The sequence below is a fragment of the Bos indicus genome, chromosome 14, assembly GCF_029378745.1.
Source record: "Bos indicus isolate NIAB-ARS_2022 breed Sahiwal x Tharparkar chromosome 14, NIAB-ARS_B.indTharparkar_mat_pri_1.0, whole genome shotgun sequence".
Lineage (NCBI taxonomy): Eukaryota > Metazoa > Chordata > Mammalia > Artiodactyla > Bovidae > Bos > Bos indicus.
This window is the reverse complement of record NC_091773.1, coordinates 835,641-848,159: the sequence shown is the minus strand read 5'-3', so window position 1 is coordinate 848,159 and position 12,519 is coordinate 835,641. Positions and strand designations below refer to the sequence as shown.

Genomic DNA, 12,519 nt, shown 5'->3' with positions numbered 1-12,519 from the left:
GCAGCCCCGCCCCTCCACCCACATGCTCAGAGATTCTGAGGATGGCACCTCGGTTCCTCTGGTCCCAGTCACTCCACCACATGCCCCAGGCTGTGCAGAGAGAGCTCAAGGTGTGTGGCGGGGTGGGGGTGGCCGTGGGCCTCTGTGACGCACCCCTTCTTGCAGTGTTTGGCGTGGTGCCCTTCCTGACGTCCATCCTCAGCACCATGCTGCCCATGCTGGGCGCAGCCAAGCACGACTCAATGAAAGTAGTGTTCTGCTGTGGTAAGACAGGGCCTCTGTGGGGTGGTGGGTGGGTGTGGCCTGCCCACAGTTGGGGGGGTCTTTTTTTTTCCAGTGCTCCTTTGTGGGGGGCTGGGGGGCCTTCAGGCTGCAGGAGGAGGGTGGGATGATTAGAGGAAGGGTGATGCAGGTGGAGGCTGAGCGGGCACTGCTGTAGGTAGAGAGCTGACCTCTGCTGTCTGGCGGCTTTTCTCTGCTGTTGGAGACCCCCCCACCAGGACCTTATGGCATATTTCCCTGAGCCCTGGACACTTGATGGGGGGCAGGAGGAGACTGACCAGAGCTGCAGCTCCCTCCCACTTTTCTCCTTGTTCACGCTGGCAGAGTGACATTTCCCTGGGTGTCCTGGGAGTGTTCACTCTCCCACCCTCTGTGTGCCATGGGCAGTGCCTCATGGCATGACTCCTGATGGGCAGGAGGGCACTCCTATAGGGGGGAACAGAGAGTCTTGAAACATGGGGCGTGAGGGAGCCTGGCCTCTTCTAGTGGCCTGCACACAGCTCTTGTCCCTTGGCTTCCTAGTGTCCCTAGCGTCCCCTCCTGTCTCAGGAAGACAGCTGCTACTGAGGGGAGGGAGAGGGAACACCTAGGCCCATGAGGCCCCGTGAAGACAGGATCCTCTTTTTAAAATAGTTTATTTTTGGTTGTGGGCTTCCTAGGTGGCACTAGTGGTAAAGAACCCACCTGTCACTGTGGGTTTGATCCCTGGGTTGAGAAAATCCCCTGGAGGAGGGTACGGCAACCTACTCCAGCATTCTTGCCTGGAGAATCTCATGGCCAGAGGAGCCTGGTGGGCTACAGTCCATAGGGTCACAAAAAGTCAGACATGACTGAGCAACTTAGCATGCATGCACACATTTTTGGTTTTGCTGGGTCTTTGTTGCTGGCGAGGGCTTTCTCTAGTTGTGCAGAGTAGGGGCTACTCTTTGTTACGGTGGCTTCTCTTGTCGAACATGGGCTCGAGGTACCCCAGCTTCAGTAGTTGTGGCGCACGGGCTTAGTTACCCCGAGGCATGTGGGATCTTCCTGGACCAGGGATCAAACCCAAGTCCCCTGCATTGGAACACGGATTCTTAACCACTGGAGCACCAGGGAAGCCCTAAGGACCCTTTTTAATCCCCAGCCCAGGCTGTTAGAGGTCCTGGGCTTCCACCCCCATGGCCAGGCTAGAGGGACGTGGTTAGGCTGTGGCCACATCGAGACAGGGGTTGGGAGGCTGGTAGCCAAGCAGAGAGTTGGTGTTTGCAGAGGAGTCCCAGTGAAGCTGCCTGTTCTGTGCACACCAGGGGACTTTCCTATCTGGGGCCTAGAGCTTTGGGCTGCAGCCCTCCTGTTCATGGTGGCTTTGGGTTCAGGTTCCTCAGCTCTCAGGGACTCTAGGAAGAGCTCTAGCCCCTCAGAGCTGCGGCATTCCCATTCTCTCTATTCCACGCCTTCCTCTTGAGGGCCCCTCCCACATGTGGGTGATAGCAGGCTGTTGGACTGAAACCCTCTTTGACCTGGTTTCTGCTGAAAAGGGAACTTGTGACAGGATCCCTGAGCAGCTGGGTGGGAATCACTGCTGAGCTCAGAGTGCAGGGGCAGGACACAGAGAGGACCGAGGCAGAGCTGGGGGGGCGGGGGGGGGGGGGGCGAAGCACGCCAAGGACAGTACACATCCCAGCTGGGGGGACACAGGAGGGACTGGGGAGAGCTGTGGGGGCTGGGGGAAAAGAGCTCCAAGGACAGCACTCATTCCAGCCGGGAGGGAGAAGGAGAGCCTATGTTGGAGCTGAGGGCTGGTCCCTGGCATCGCTGGAAGTGCTGGCATAGCTCCAGGACTTGCAGAGCCCTGTGCAGGAGGCCCTGCCCCTCACAGACTGCAGGCCTACAGTGTTCACCTGGCTGCCATGTCGTGTGTGGAGGGCTGGATGGGCCAGGAGACACTGCCTGCAGCCGCCCTCTGGCTGAGGTGTGTGCTCCTCACCACGGACAGCGCTCCAGGTCTGCAGTTGAGGGAAGCATGGTCCTACCCACTGGAGCAGCCTCAGTCAGGCCAGGAGGGTCCACATCAGCTCATCCGTGGCCTGGGTGGGCCACAAGAGGACTGGGACCTCTTGTTCTTCCAGGCAGTCTCCGATTCTGGGCAGATTGTGTTCACTGTGCAGGAAGGTGGCCCAGGTGGGCCATGGGGCCCAGAATAGGAGCGTGTGTGCACTCAGAGGTTCTTGTCCAGCTCGCAGAATGCTGCGGCCAGGCAGGGGGAGGGCGGGGAGGAGGGCCGCAGAGGTGGATGGACAGGACCCAGACAACAGGTGCTCAGCTGGCCTGGACACACTGCCAGCGCTGGCAGGCAACCACAGCTCACCACCCACCAGGAAGGTCTAATGAGAGAGGCAGCAGCAAAATAGACAGAAAGGGAGACTAGGGGAAGCAGACAGTTGAGGGAGGGGAAAACAGGTAGGAGAGGAAACCTGGTTGATATTTCATTGAGACGAGAAGATGCATTCATAAAACAGAAGCACCTTGCTCTGAAGAAGCTACGTTTGGACAATGCAATAAAGCTTTTGGGAATTAGCAACATGATGAAAATGGAAGGTAGAAGTGGAAGTGTTGAGGAAATCCTCTAGAAAATGGAGCCAAAAATGCAAGTATGTGGAAAACAGAAAGAAAAGACTTAGCAAGTGAAGCCATGAAGCCAGTCTTGGATAATCACCCTGGATAGAAGGAACAGAGAAAGCGGAGGGGGTCGCTGTGGGAGGTGCCACAGGTGGAGAGGCCCTCCCTGTGCCTGCTTCGGGAAGCTTCCTCGGGGCAGGTGGTCAGGAGAAGGCCAAGGGCTTGCCTTCTGCTTGAGGGAGAATGCTAGAAAGCTCCAGAGGAAGGCACCACTGTGAGGCAGCACCCTGCCCCAAGGCTTGCTGAGCAGGAAGGTGTAGAGAGGCTCCTTGAGAAGGCAGGATCCGGAAGTGTGTGGCCCATGTGGTGAGGCTGGAGGAGCCTCAGGATGTGTGGCAAGAGGTGTGGAGGTTGCCACAGTGACTTGGGCCTGGAGAACGAGGGAACTCAAACCCCAGATGGTCCTTAAGTCAGAACACAGCTGGTCATGGAGGGAGTGGTGGGCTCAGAGCCACGGGGGTCTGGAGGGGTGGACGGAACGGGCTGGCCCCGGCCTGGGGTACGTGGGGAACACTGCGTACATGTGTGTGGAGAGAGAGGCCCAAACCTGGTGTTTGCTTCTGGAATAAGGAAAATCAGGCTGGGGGAGGGGCTTGAGTGGCTCGTTTACCTGAGGCAAGTATGTCCTTGATTAAAAGTACAAACCTGGTAAGTAACTCAGGGAGGGGGGTGGTTCTACTTCTGGCCACCTGATGTCCTGTTATCCTGAAAGCCCTTCCCACACAGGGTACCTCGAAGCCCTGGTTAGCTTGATCAGTAGTCTGATTGAGCAACTCAAGGAGCAAGAGTAGGGGGACGCAGGGGTTGGGGTGGCAGGCAGGGACCAGGGCCCACCTAAGCAGACCCCCTCCCCCAAGGCACCTTCAGTGGGAGGACAACCAGACGCAGGCCTCCTGCTGTGGGCCCCGGCGGGGGAGGGGGGTCCTATATGCTCTCTGAGTGCTTGTGACCGTAGCTGCCTTCCTGTAGGTGTAGGGCTGGGCTGCAAAGCATAAGCTGAGAAAGTAGTCTTGCAAGTGGTCCAGGTCAGAGGTCATGAGCTGGAGCACGTGGTCCTGTCAGTCAAGATCCTGGGGGTGGGTTCTGGCCTCGTGGCCAGCTGTGAGCCGACAATGCTGCCAGCCATCTAGTTCTCATCTCCTCCACTGCCCAGGCCTCAGTGGAGCTGCGTGGCCAGGTCCTGGCCTCTGACTCTTTGTGGTCCCATCATCTCCATTGACCCACAGTCCAGGCCCTGCTGACCACTCACAGGTCTACACCTAAGTGGGTCCCCCGGCTTCCCTGCCTGGGCATCCATGGCACCGTCCCTTGCACGGACACCGTGCCCCCCCAGGCTGGTGCTCCCCACCTTAAGCACCACACTCGCACCCAGGCTCACATACCCGGGTCTTCCTGCATGTGCCCTGGGGGGTCCTACGCCATCTTGGACAGCAGCCCTTGAAAGCATGTGGTATGTGTGTCTGTGAGGGGAGAGGTGGGCACCACAGACCAGAGCAGGTGGGCGTGGTGGCTTGGTGGCATTTGGGAGAGGTTGGTCATGTACTGGTGTCCACTGTGACACAGGGCTACAAATCAGGGGCTTAAGACAACGGGGCTGTCTTCTACAGCTTAGAAGCCCAGTGTCTGAGAGCAGGCTGTTGGCAGGGCCGCTCACCTTCTGTGACTCTGGACAGAGTCCTTCCAGGCTCCCCTGGTGTCTGGAGGTGTCTCTCGATCTGGGCATCTGGGCTTGAGGCTGCGTCACTGCAGCGTCTACCTCCGTCATCAATATGTCTGTCTGTTTTCTTACGAGGACAGGGTCCTGGTGGGTTAGGGCACACCCCACCCCACCCTACCCCACCGTGACCTAGTCTTAGTGTATCTGCAGAGACTGAATTTCTAGAAAAGTCATGTTCAGGTTCTGGGAAGGACAAGAGTCAGGGGACCCTTCACCCTGCCCCACCCTGTAGTCCTGAGCCTGGCCGGAGTGCTCAGGAGGGTGTCTCGCAGGCGGGCGTGGGATGTTAGAGGGGTTGGGTGAGAGCCAGCGTGACCATGCCTGCCGCCTCACCACTGGGGTCACTGCAGCCCTGCAGCGCTTCAGTGAGAGTATCCTAGAATACTTGGCCAACCTGGATCAGGCCCCAGACCCCACAGTCAGAAAGGACGCCTTTGCCTCAGACATCTTTGGTGCTTACGACATCCTTTTCCACCAGTGGCTACAGAGTGGGGGAGCGAAGGTATGCTCTGTGGGTGGGGACTGGTGGCTGCACCTGCCCTCTCCCTCCCCAGCCTGGGGGTCCTGCCACAGACCCCTGGGCCCTTCTGCCATCCCGCAGATCTTGGTAGAGATTTGTGTCCACCTGCCCACGCCAAGCCTTGTGTTGTGGGGTCTCCCCTGCAGGTCCTCACAGCGTTGGGCTGCTTTGCTGAGGTCCCACCCCCACCTTGGGGCCTCCACGCATTAGGGAGGAGGCTGCCTGGCCGCTCTGACCTCTCCCTGGGCCCACTCCCCCCACCTCACAGGAGCCTCTGCTCCAGGTCCGAGGGGAGGACTCCTTGCCTTTGTCCCCCACCACTGACCGTGTCCCTGCCCCTCTAGCTGCGGCTTGCAGTGGTGGAGGCCCTGGGGCCCATGAGCCACCTGCTCCCCAGCGAGAAGCTGGAGGAGCAGCTCCCCAAGCTGCTGCCCAGGGTTCTTGCCTTCTACAAGAAGCACACCGAGACCGTCCATGTGTCCAAGGTACGCACAGTGTGGCTGTGAGCCTCAGTGGCTGAGGCCCTGGCCAGGTGTCGGCCTCAGCAAGGGACGTGGGCAGAGCTGGAGAGCCAGGCCCCTGGCCTCACAGGGCCCCCTTCCTGGCACCGCTCCCTCCTTGCTCCAGCCCCAGGGTGGTGTCCTGCTGGGAGGCTCTCAGCCAGGTGGGGTGGGGCGGGGCTGGGGGCGAGGAGGTCCTGACAGGCCACTCCTCCCTGCAGAGCCTTGGCCAGATCCTGGAGGCAGCCGTGAGTGTGGGCAGCCGCACTCTGGACATCCACCTCAACTCTCTCCTTGCCGCTCTGCATGCTCAGGTGGGCCGGTGGAGAGGCTTATGAGCAGGCTGGGGCTGGGCGCTTGCTCCTTCTATGGGGGTGCCTGCTGAGGGGCCCAGGGAGCAAGATTCAGGGTGGGGGTCCAGCCAGGTGGACCTCTGCAGGCTTCCTGAGTCGTCTGGGTGCAGCCCTTAGGGGTACACTGACTCAGGCAGTGGGGCACCAGACAGCCCTACATGCAGGGGCAGGAGGGGAGGAGGTGGCCAGCAGGGCAGGGGGAGTGTCTGTGCTGCCTGCGGGTCCCCGAGGGTCGGCTCAGGCGGAGCAAAGGAGCCGCATCAGCAGCTGAGGCCAGCAAGGGGAGGGCCTGAAGGCTTTCCTGGAGAAAAGGCTTCAGGGGGCTTCTCAGCTGTAATGAGCCTGAAAAACTATGAGGTGGATAGATGCCTAGAAAAATCTTAAAAATGTCACAATTGGTAGAAGAGAAATAGAAAATTTGACTAAACCAGTAAAGAAATGGAGACCACATTCCAGGCCCTTCCTTTCTGACAGCAAACCCGGGACCCAGTGGTGTTCAGGTTGCCTCTTCCAGACTTTTGAGGGATAGCCCATTTCCACCTCACACAGGTGGGCTTGGAAATGAGAAAAGTATCTGGAGCTGCCTGACAGGTTCTATGGGACTGGTCTTGACTCCAAGTCAGGACCACACAGAGAAGTCTGGGCACCCGCGGGTGAGCTGGCATGAGGGTCTGTGCGGAGGAGAGTTGGCTGCCCACCTCGTACTCACCGCACATGGGCCCCAGCGGGAGGGGCTGTGGGAAGGTTCTCTCTGATCTCAGCGATGCAGAAAAAACTTTTGAAGAAGTTCAGCACCTATTTGTCACTGAAACTCTTAGCAACCAGGATGGGAAAGGAACTTCTCTTACTTGGCAAATTTTAAATACCTGGTCCATCAGCATGCATCATACATGTGATGGATACAGTTTGCATCACAGTAGATAGGAGCGACCACCTTCCCTTACCGTCCAGAGCAGGAAGGGGCCCCAGTCGCGTGTCAGCAGGGCCTGGGGTGAATCCTGGAGGAGAGAAGCAGAAGAGAAGGACCCCGGACAGACCTGTGGTTTGCCTTCGCCTGGCCGCCTGCCCACCCTTCATCCTGGCGGGCCGCTGCTCCCCATGCTCAGTGAGGCGGCACAGCCCTGAGGGCAGGGTTGCCTTGTTCTGGCCCCCGCCATGTCTGCTCCCAGCAGATATTTGTTTTGGATGGTTGATGCACTCATCTAGAAGTTCATTCGTACAAGAACTGAATCTATTTACAAGTCCTAGAACTCTGTTCAGCAAGGCTGCCAGTTACAAGACCAACCTGTAAAAATCAAGAGTATTTTCCCCCATCAGTGGTGACCAGCTATAAAGTACCAAAAAAAAAAAAAAAAGGTGTTTACAGTAGCAACAGAAACTTAATTGTAAAGTATCAGGGAATTAACCTAGCGAAGAATGCCTAAGATCTCTGTGGAGAAAAAGTTTACAACTTGGAAAAAAGTGAGGAAAAAATGAGAGATGGAGTATTATTTACTTAATACAAAGTGATGGCCTGAAACTAAAAACTGTAATCTGTGGGGGGTGGGGGGAGGTTTAAAAGGAGAATATTTGTGGAAAAGCTGAGAAGCTAGAAAAGTGTGATATTTCCTTTTCTTAGTGCTTTCCATTCATGTCTTTTGTTTTTCTGTTGATTTTAGGGTGTTTTTTTTCCATATTGGTCTGTAGCAGTTATTTATAGTCTTGTGTCATGTATGTAGATATTTGTTTCTGCTTTATTGTTATCTGTGGCTCTGCTTATGATATTTTTTTGCCATGGAACATTATTTAATTTTTTAAAGCCATCACTTATCTTTCTTTATACACTCCAGGTTTTGCTGTACTTAAAAAGGTTTTCCAATTCTGCAGTGAGTTTTTAGGTTCTCTCATTTCCCCTATACTTTTTAATTGTCTAGAGTGTATTTTAGAGGAAGAGTGAAAAGCTAGTTTTATCTTTTTTCCAGGTGACTGCCCTCGTCACTAGTTATCTCTCTGATCTATCGCCTTTTAATCAATCACTGCAAACCTTAGCGCCTGGACTCAGCAGCGGTTTGTGCTCCAGTCACCGAGGAGTTCTGAGCACCTCATGCATCTTCTGCAGGCTCCCTGGGGCGGGCCAGAGCGTCTGCTTCCAAGCTGCTCCCTCGCTGGCCCCCAGCCCTGGTGGGAGGTGCTCCGTGGGTCGCTGAGTGACCCCGGGAGCAGGCAGCAGGGCCCTGGGGACCTGGAGCCAGCCTGGCAGCCCTGCCTGCACCTGCTCCACCTGCTCCAGTCCCCTGGGAACTGGCAGGGCCAGGCTGGGGTGGCACCTGTGATCCCTGTACCACGTCTCCCTTCTGGTTGGGAGGCTGGGCTTTCCCACGGGTCCCCTCAGAGCCCTGCAGGTCCTTTGTTGTGACCTTGGGGGCTGAGTGGGGACAGGGGCGCCACCCAAACTCAGCCCCAGAGTGTTGCCCACAGAGGTGCAGTGGGGCCCAGGGGCGCCGCCGCCTGCAGCCTCTGCCTGCACCCCTGCCAGGGTAGCTCCCTTTCTGTCTCGGTTTGGATGGACAGACTCCAGCGCTTTCTGTGCTCGCGTGTCCTGCCCGAGAAAGTGGGCCGCTGTCTCCTTCCTCATCAGGAAGTGTGTCTGGGGAGTTTGTTCTCCTGGCTGCTGGTGGGTGGGGTGGGGTGCAGGAGGAGGGCCAGCTGTGTGTCCTGCGTCCCCGCCCCAACCGCAGGGCCTGAGAGCGTGTCTTGGCGCAGGCAGGGGTTCCTCACCCAGGTGAGCACGCCTGAGGACCTGCAGCTCTGGCAGCTTGAGACACCCCTCCAGCACCCCCAGCCGCTGACTGTCTTTTGTCCTGGACAGATCTGTGTGCCCGTGGAGTCGTCCAGCCCGCTGGTGATGAGCAACCAGAAGGAGGTGCTGCGCTGCTTCACCGTGCTGGGTATGCAGGCGGAGCCCTTGGTCTCATCAGGGTGCTCACCGCCCTGAGCGTCTGTCTTCCCCGCTGGGCCTGGGGGATGCAGGCAACCAGCAGGGAGCAAGACGGTCTTGATGAGCACTTGCCCGTAGCCTGCTGCTCGCCGGACCGCCTGCTGGCCTTCCTGCTGCCCAAGCTGGACACCAGCAATGAGAGGACCCGTGTGGGCACCCTGCAGGTTCTGAGGCACGTCATCAACGCGGCGGGTGAGTACCTTGTGGAACGGAGATGGGATAGGCCCACCTTGTCCATCTTCAGCATGAAAAGGAGCATTTTGCTTTGAGTTCTTAAAATACTTTCCCCAACTTTCTATTTCGCAAAATTCCCTGCTTTTTGAAGGGTTGCAGCAGTGGTGCTCACCTGCCTGCCAGCAGGTTGTCCATCTCTGATGTTTGCCCTTGGCAGGGGCTGTAGTCGGCAGGCCATGGCGCCTCGGCATGGGGGGCTGGTGGCTGAGTCCTGCCGACGCCCCCCACCTGCAGCCATCTGCTGCAGTGGCCCCTCATTGTGGAGGCCTGGCCATGGGCACAGCTCTCTCCGCTGTCTCTTAGACGTGGACCTTGGGAGGAGTGGAGGCCAGTTCAGTGGAAAGTCCCTGGTTTCCATGTGTCTGAAGATTTCCTCACAACTGGATAGGAGAGTTCAGGTTTCTTGCTTTTAAGCAGTTTTAATCAGCAATAAGCCTGAATGGTTTTCACACCTGAATTTGTGTGTGTGTGTGTGTGTGAGAGTCTTGGTTGCTAAACAGTGGCTGTGGCCACGTCAGGCCTTCAGGTTGGAGCTGGGAGCAGGGAGTGGTGCTAAGATTCTGATGACCTTGGAGGCGCCCTCACCCCACACTTGAACCTGGGACCCCTGACTCAGCTCTGCTGCCCTGAACTTCTAACCTCCTCACTTCTTAATCTGATAAAATAATGTCATTTGCTGAAAAAAGTCGTTTTTCCCTCGGAGAGAGATAAGTGGGCCTGTGCTTAGGTGGCCTTCTCCTCCCCCCACGCAGAGGGCCACACTGAGGCCAGAGCCCTGCAGCACGGGCTCAGCCCGCATCGTGGCGGAAGGGCTGCCCAGCGTCTGCCTATCGGCAGGCAGGCTGAGCCCCCTGTTGGTTTCTTGCAGCTGCTCAGATGGAAGTTAAGAAACCCGTCATTCTCTCTTCCATGAAGCTCCCTCTTCTGGACACCAACAACAAGGTGAGTCAGCGGGCAGCTTGGTGCAGCCTTGCACAGTGACAGGCGGTATGGCCACCGCTGACAGGCAGCTGCCACCTCAGCACACCAGGCCTCGGCAGGCCTGGGTGTCTGCTGAGCTGCATGTCTGGGCCCCCAGCTTCCTCCTGATGCGTTAACCAGGTGTGAAGCTAGGAAGCAATCCTCAAGACCACCTTGGGGCTTGATCGTTCTCTAGAAGAACCCCCAGAACTCAAGAGCTATTACACCAAAAAGACCTACGTGAGCATCAGCCACACAGACGCCCATGGGGTGGCCTGGGCACTCGGAGGCTTCGTCCTGGCCCTGTGGAGCTGTGGGCAGCGCTGTGCTGGCTCGCATGGAGGGCTGCCCAGGGAAGCCCCAGCCTTGTGTCTGGGGTCTCTGTCAGGCCTCTGTCATGCAGATCTAGGCATCCAGCCCTTTGGGTGGCCTGATGCCCCACCCGAGTCACAGGGCTAGACGACTTGGTACAGTGGAAGCCCCAGGGAACAGGAGCTTGGACTCCAGCAGGATATCCACAGCTTGGTGGTGACCCCAGAGCTGAGGGCGAGGCTGGCCCTCCCTGCTTGGGCTCAGCAGCAGTGGGTCCCCTTCCCGCGGCTGCCCCAGCCTTTGTGCTCATCCTGCACCCCATTCTTGGGGACTGTCTGTGAGAGTCCCAGAAGCTACTGGAATGGAGCCCAAACCACCAAAGCTGCGTCTGTTTCAGGGCTCCTGTGCCCTGTGCCACCCTCAGAGGGGCCCAGTGCCTGCCCGCTGTGTCGGTGGCCAGAAGCACCCAGCCTAGGGGCCCTCAGGCTGCCACATGGCTCAGTCCCTCCAGACCCATCAGCCCATGGTCACTCAGGACACACATGTGACCTGGGATCTGGGGAGGAGAGGTGTGACCAGGACAGGGGGAGGGTCCCAGAGAGGGGTGCTGGGCTGGGGGAAGGCGGGAGGTGTGGGCAGAGCGGGGGTGAGATGCCGGCCCCTGCTGGGCTGTCATGCTGTGGCCAGCACTCCTCTGAGGCCCCTTCCTGCGCCCCCTGCTCTGGGCAGGTGAAGCGGGCGGTGGTGCAGGTGGTCAGTGCCATGGCCCACCACGGCTACCTGGAGCAGCCTGGCGGCAAGGCCATGGTCGAGTACATCGTGCAGCAGTGCGCTCTGCCCCCCGAGGCTGAGGTAAGGCACGCCGTCCCTCTATTCCATCATTGCGTGTTGTCTCTTGGACCCGTGGTTTGTCGTCTGACTGCTGAGTGGCGCTCTGGGGGTGTGCTAGTCTGCTAGCCACGTAACAGGTGTGAATAAAGCATCTGTGAAAGTGAGGGTGCAGGTTTCTGCAGGGCATGCGTTTGTCCCCCTGTGTAAGCAGCTACTGTGAGGTGCTGAGATGTTTAATTTCATAAGAAGCTTCCAGGTGGTTTTTGAAAGTAGCTGTGCCATCTCGTGGCCCCAGCAGCAGCTCTGTTGGCACACGGGGTTAGGTCAGTGCTGTGTGTCTCATTTTCTAGCCACTGTGACAGGCTAGCGTTGTGCCTGTGACCAGTGATATTGGCATCCATGTGTCTGCGTGCCTGCTCACAGCTTTTACCTGCTTTGGAGTTGGGCTGTTGCCTTTCTTCTTCAGGACAGAAGTGCTCTTCATATATTTTAGATGCAAGTCCCTTATCAGATTTATGGTTTGTAAATATTTTCTGACGAATCTGTTGCCTCGTAGGCATTTATTTTCTTAACATTGTATTTCAAAAAGCAGAAGTGCTAATGTTTTAGAAGTCCACGTCATTGGGCTTTTGTTTATAGCTCTTGCTTCTGGTGTTGTAACTAGTAAATCCTTTCTTTACCCAAAGCCACAAAGATGTTCCCCCATGCTTGCTTCTAGAAGTTTTACACAAGGTCTGTGATCCAGCTTGAGGTCATTTTGTTTAACGTGAGATGTGGGTTCAGGCTCAGTGTTTTGCACGTGGGTGTCCTGTTGTCGCAGCACGTTCACTGTAAAGACTCTTCTCCCCACGTGGACCAGCTGCCTTTGCCTGGATGTCGAGAACCCAGTGACTTGGATGTTTATAATTTCCTAGGTGATCAACCTTTTGTGGCTACTGTGGGCTTGTAATTTTATTGCATTGAATCTGGCCAGGTATATTTCTGCTTCTAAGTGTTTCTTGAGATTTTCTTTTTGGCCTAATAACCCTAATAGGCAGTCAGGCGTTCAGTGTTGATTGTGTGTATTTGGTATGAAGTTTTATCTATATTTTTAGAGCATGCTCTAAAGCTTGCTATTCAGGCCCTAAACATCTCTATTTTTTTCTTCTCGATCTTTAATTTCTTGGTGAGAGGGG

The 12,519-nt window shown here is 56.8% G+C and overlaps 1 protein-coding gene across 18 annotated transcripts in view; it reads left to right on the top strand.

Moving 5' to 3' along the window:
- MROH1 (maestro heat like repeat family member 1) overlaps positions 1–12,519 on the top strand; it is a 49,794-nt gene that overhangs the window by 16,925 nt on the left and 20,350 nt on the right. For 17 of the 18 annotated variants that reach the window (XM_070803019.1, XM_070803015.1, XM_070803018.1 and 14 more), the window contains exons 6-13: positions 166–264; positions 5,008–5,159; positions 5,522–5,662; positions 5,899–5,991; positions 8,879–8,957; positions 9,086–9,199; positions 10,110–10,183; positions 11,243–11,365. In XM_070803019.1, coding sequence (XP_070659120.1) covers positions 166–264; positions 5,008–5,159; positions 5,522–5,662; positions 5,899–5,991; positions 8,879–8,957; positions 9,086–9,199; positions 10,110–10,183; positions 11,243–11,365 — 875 coding nt within the window. Of the gene's footprint in view, positions 1–165; positions 265–5,007; positions 5,160–5,521; positions 5,663–5,898; positions 5,992–8,213; positions 8,792–8,878; positions 8,958–9,085; positions 9,200–10,109; positions 10,184–11,242; positions 11,366–12,519 lie in introns of those variants that run through there. The other variant, XM_070803020.1, reaches the window with a different exon arrangement.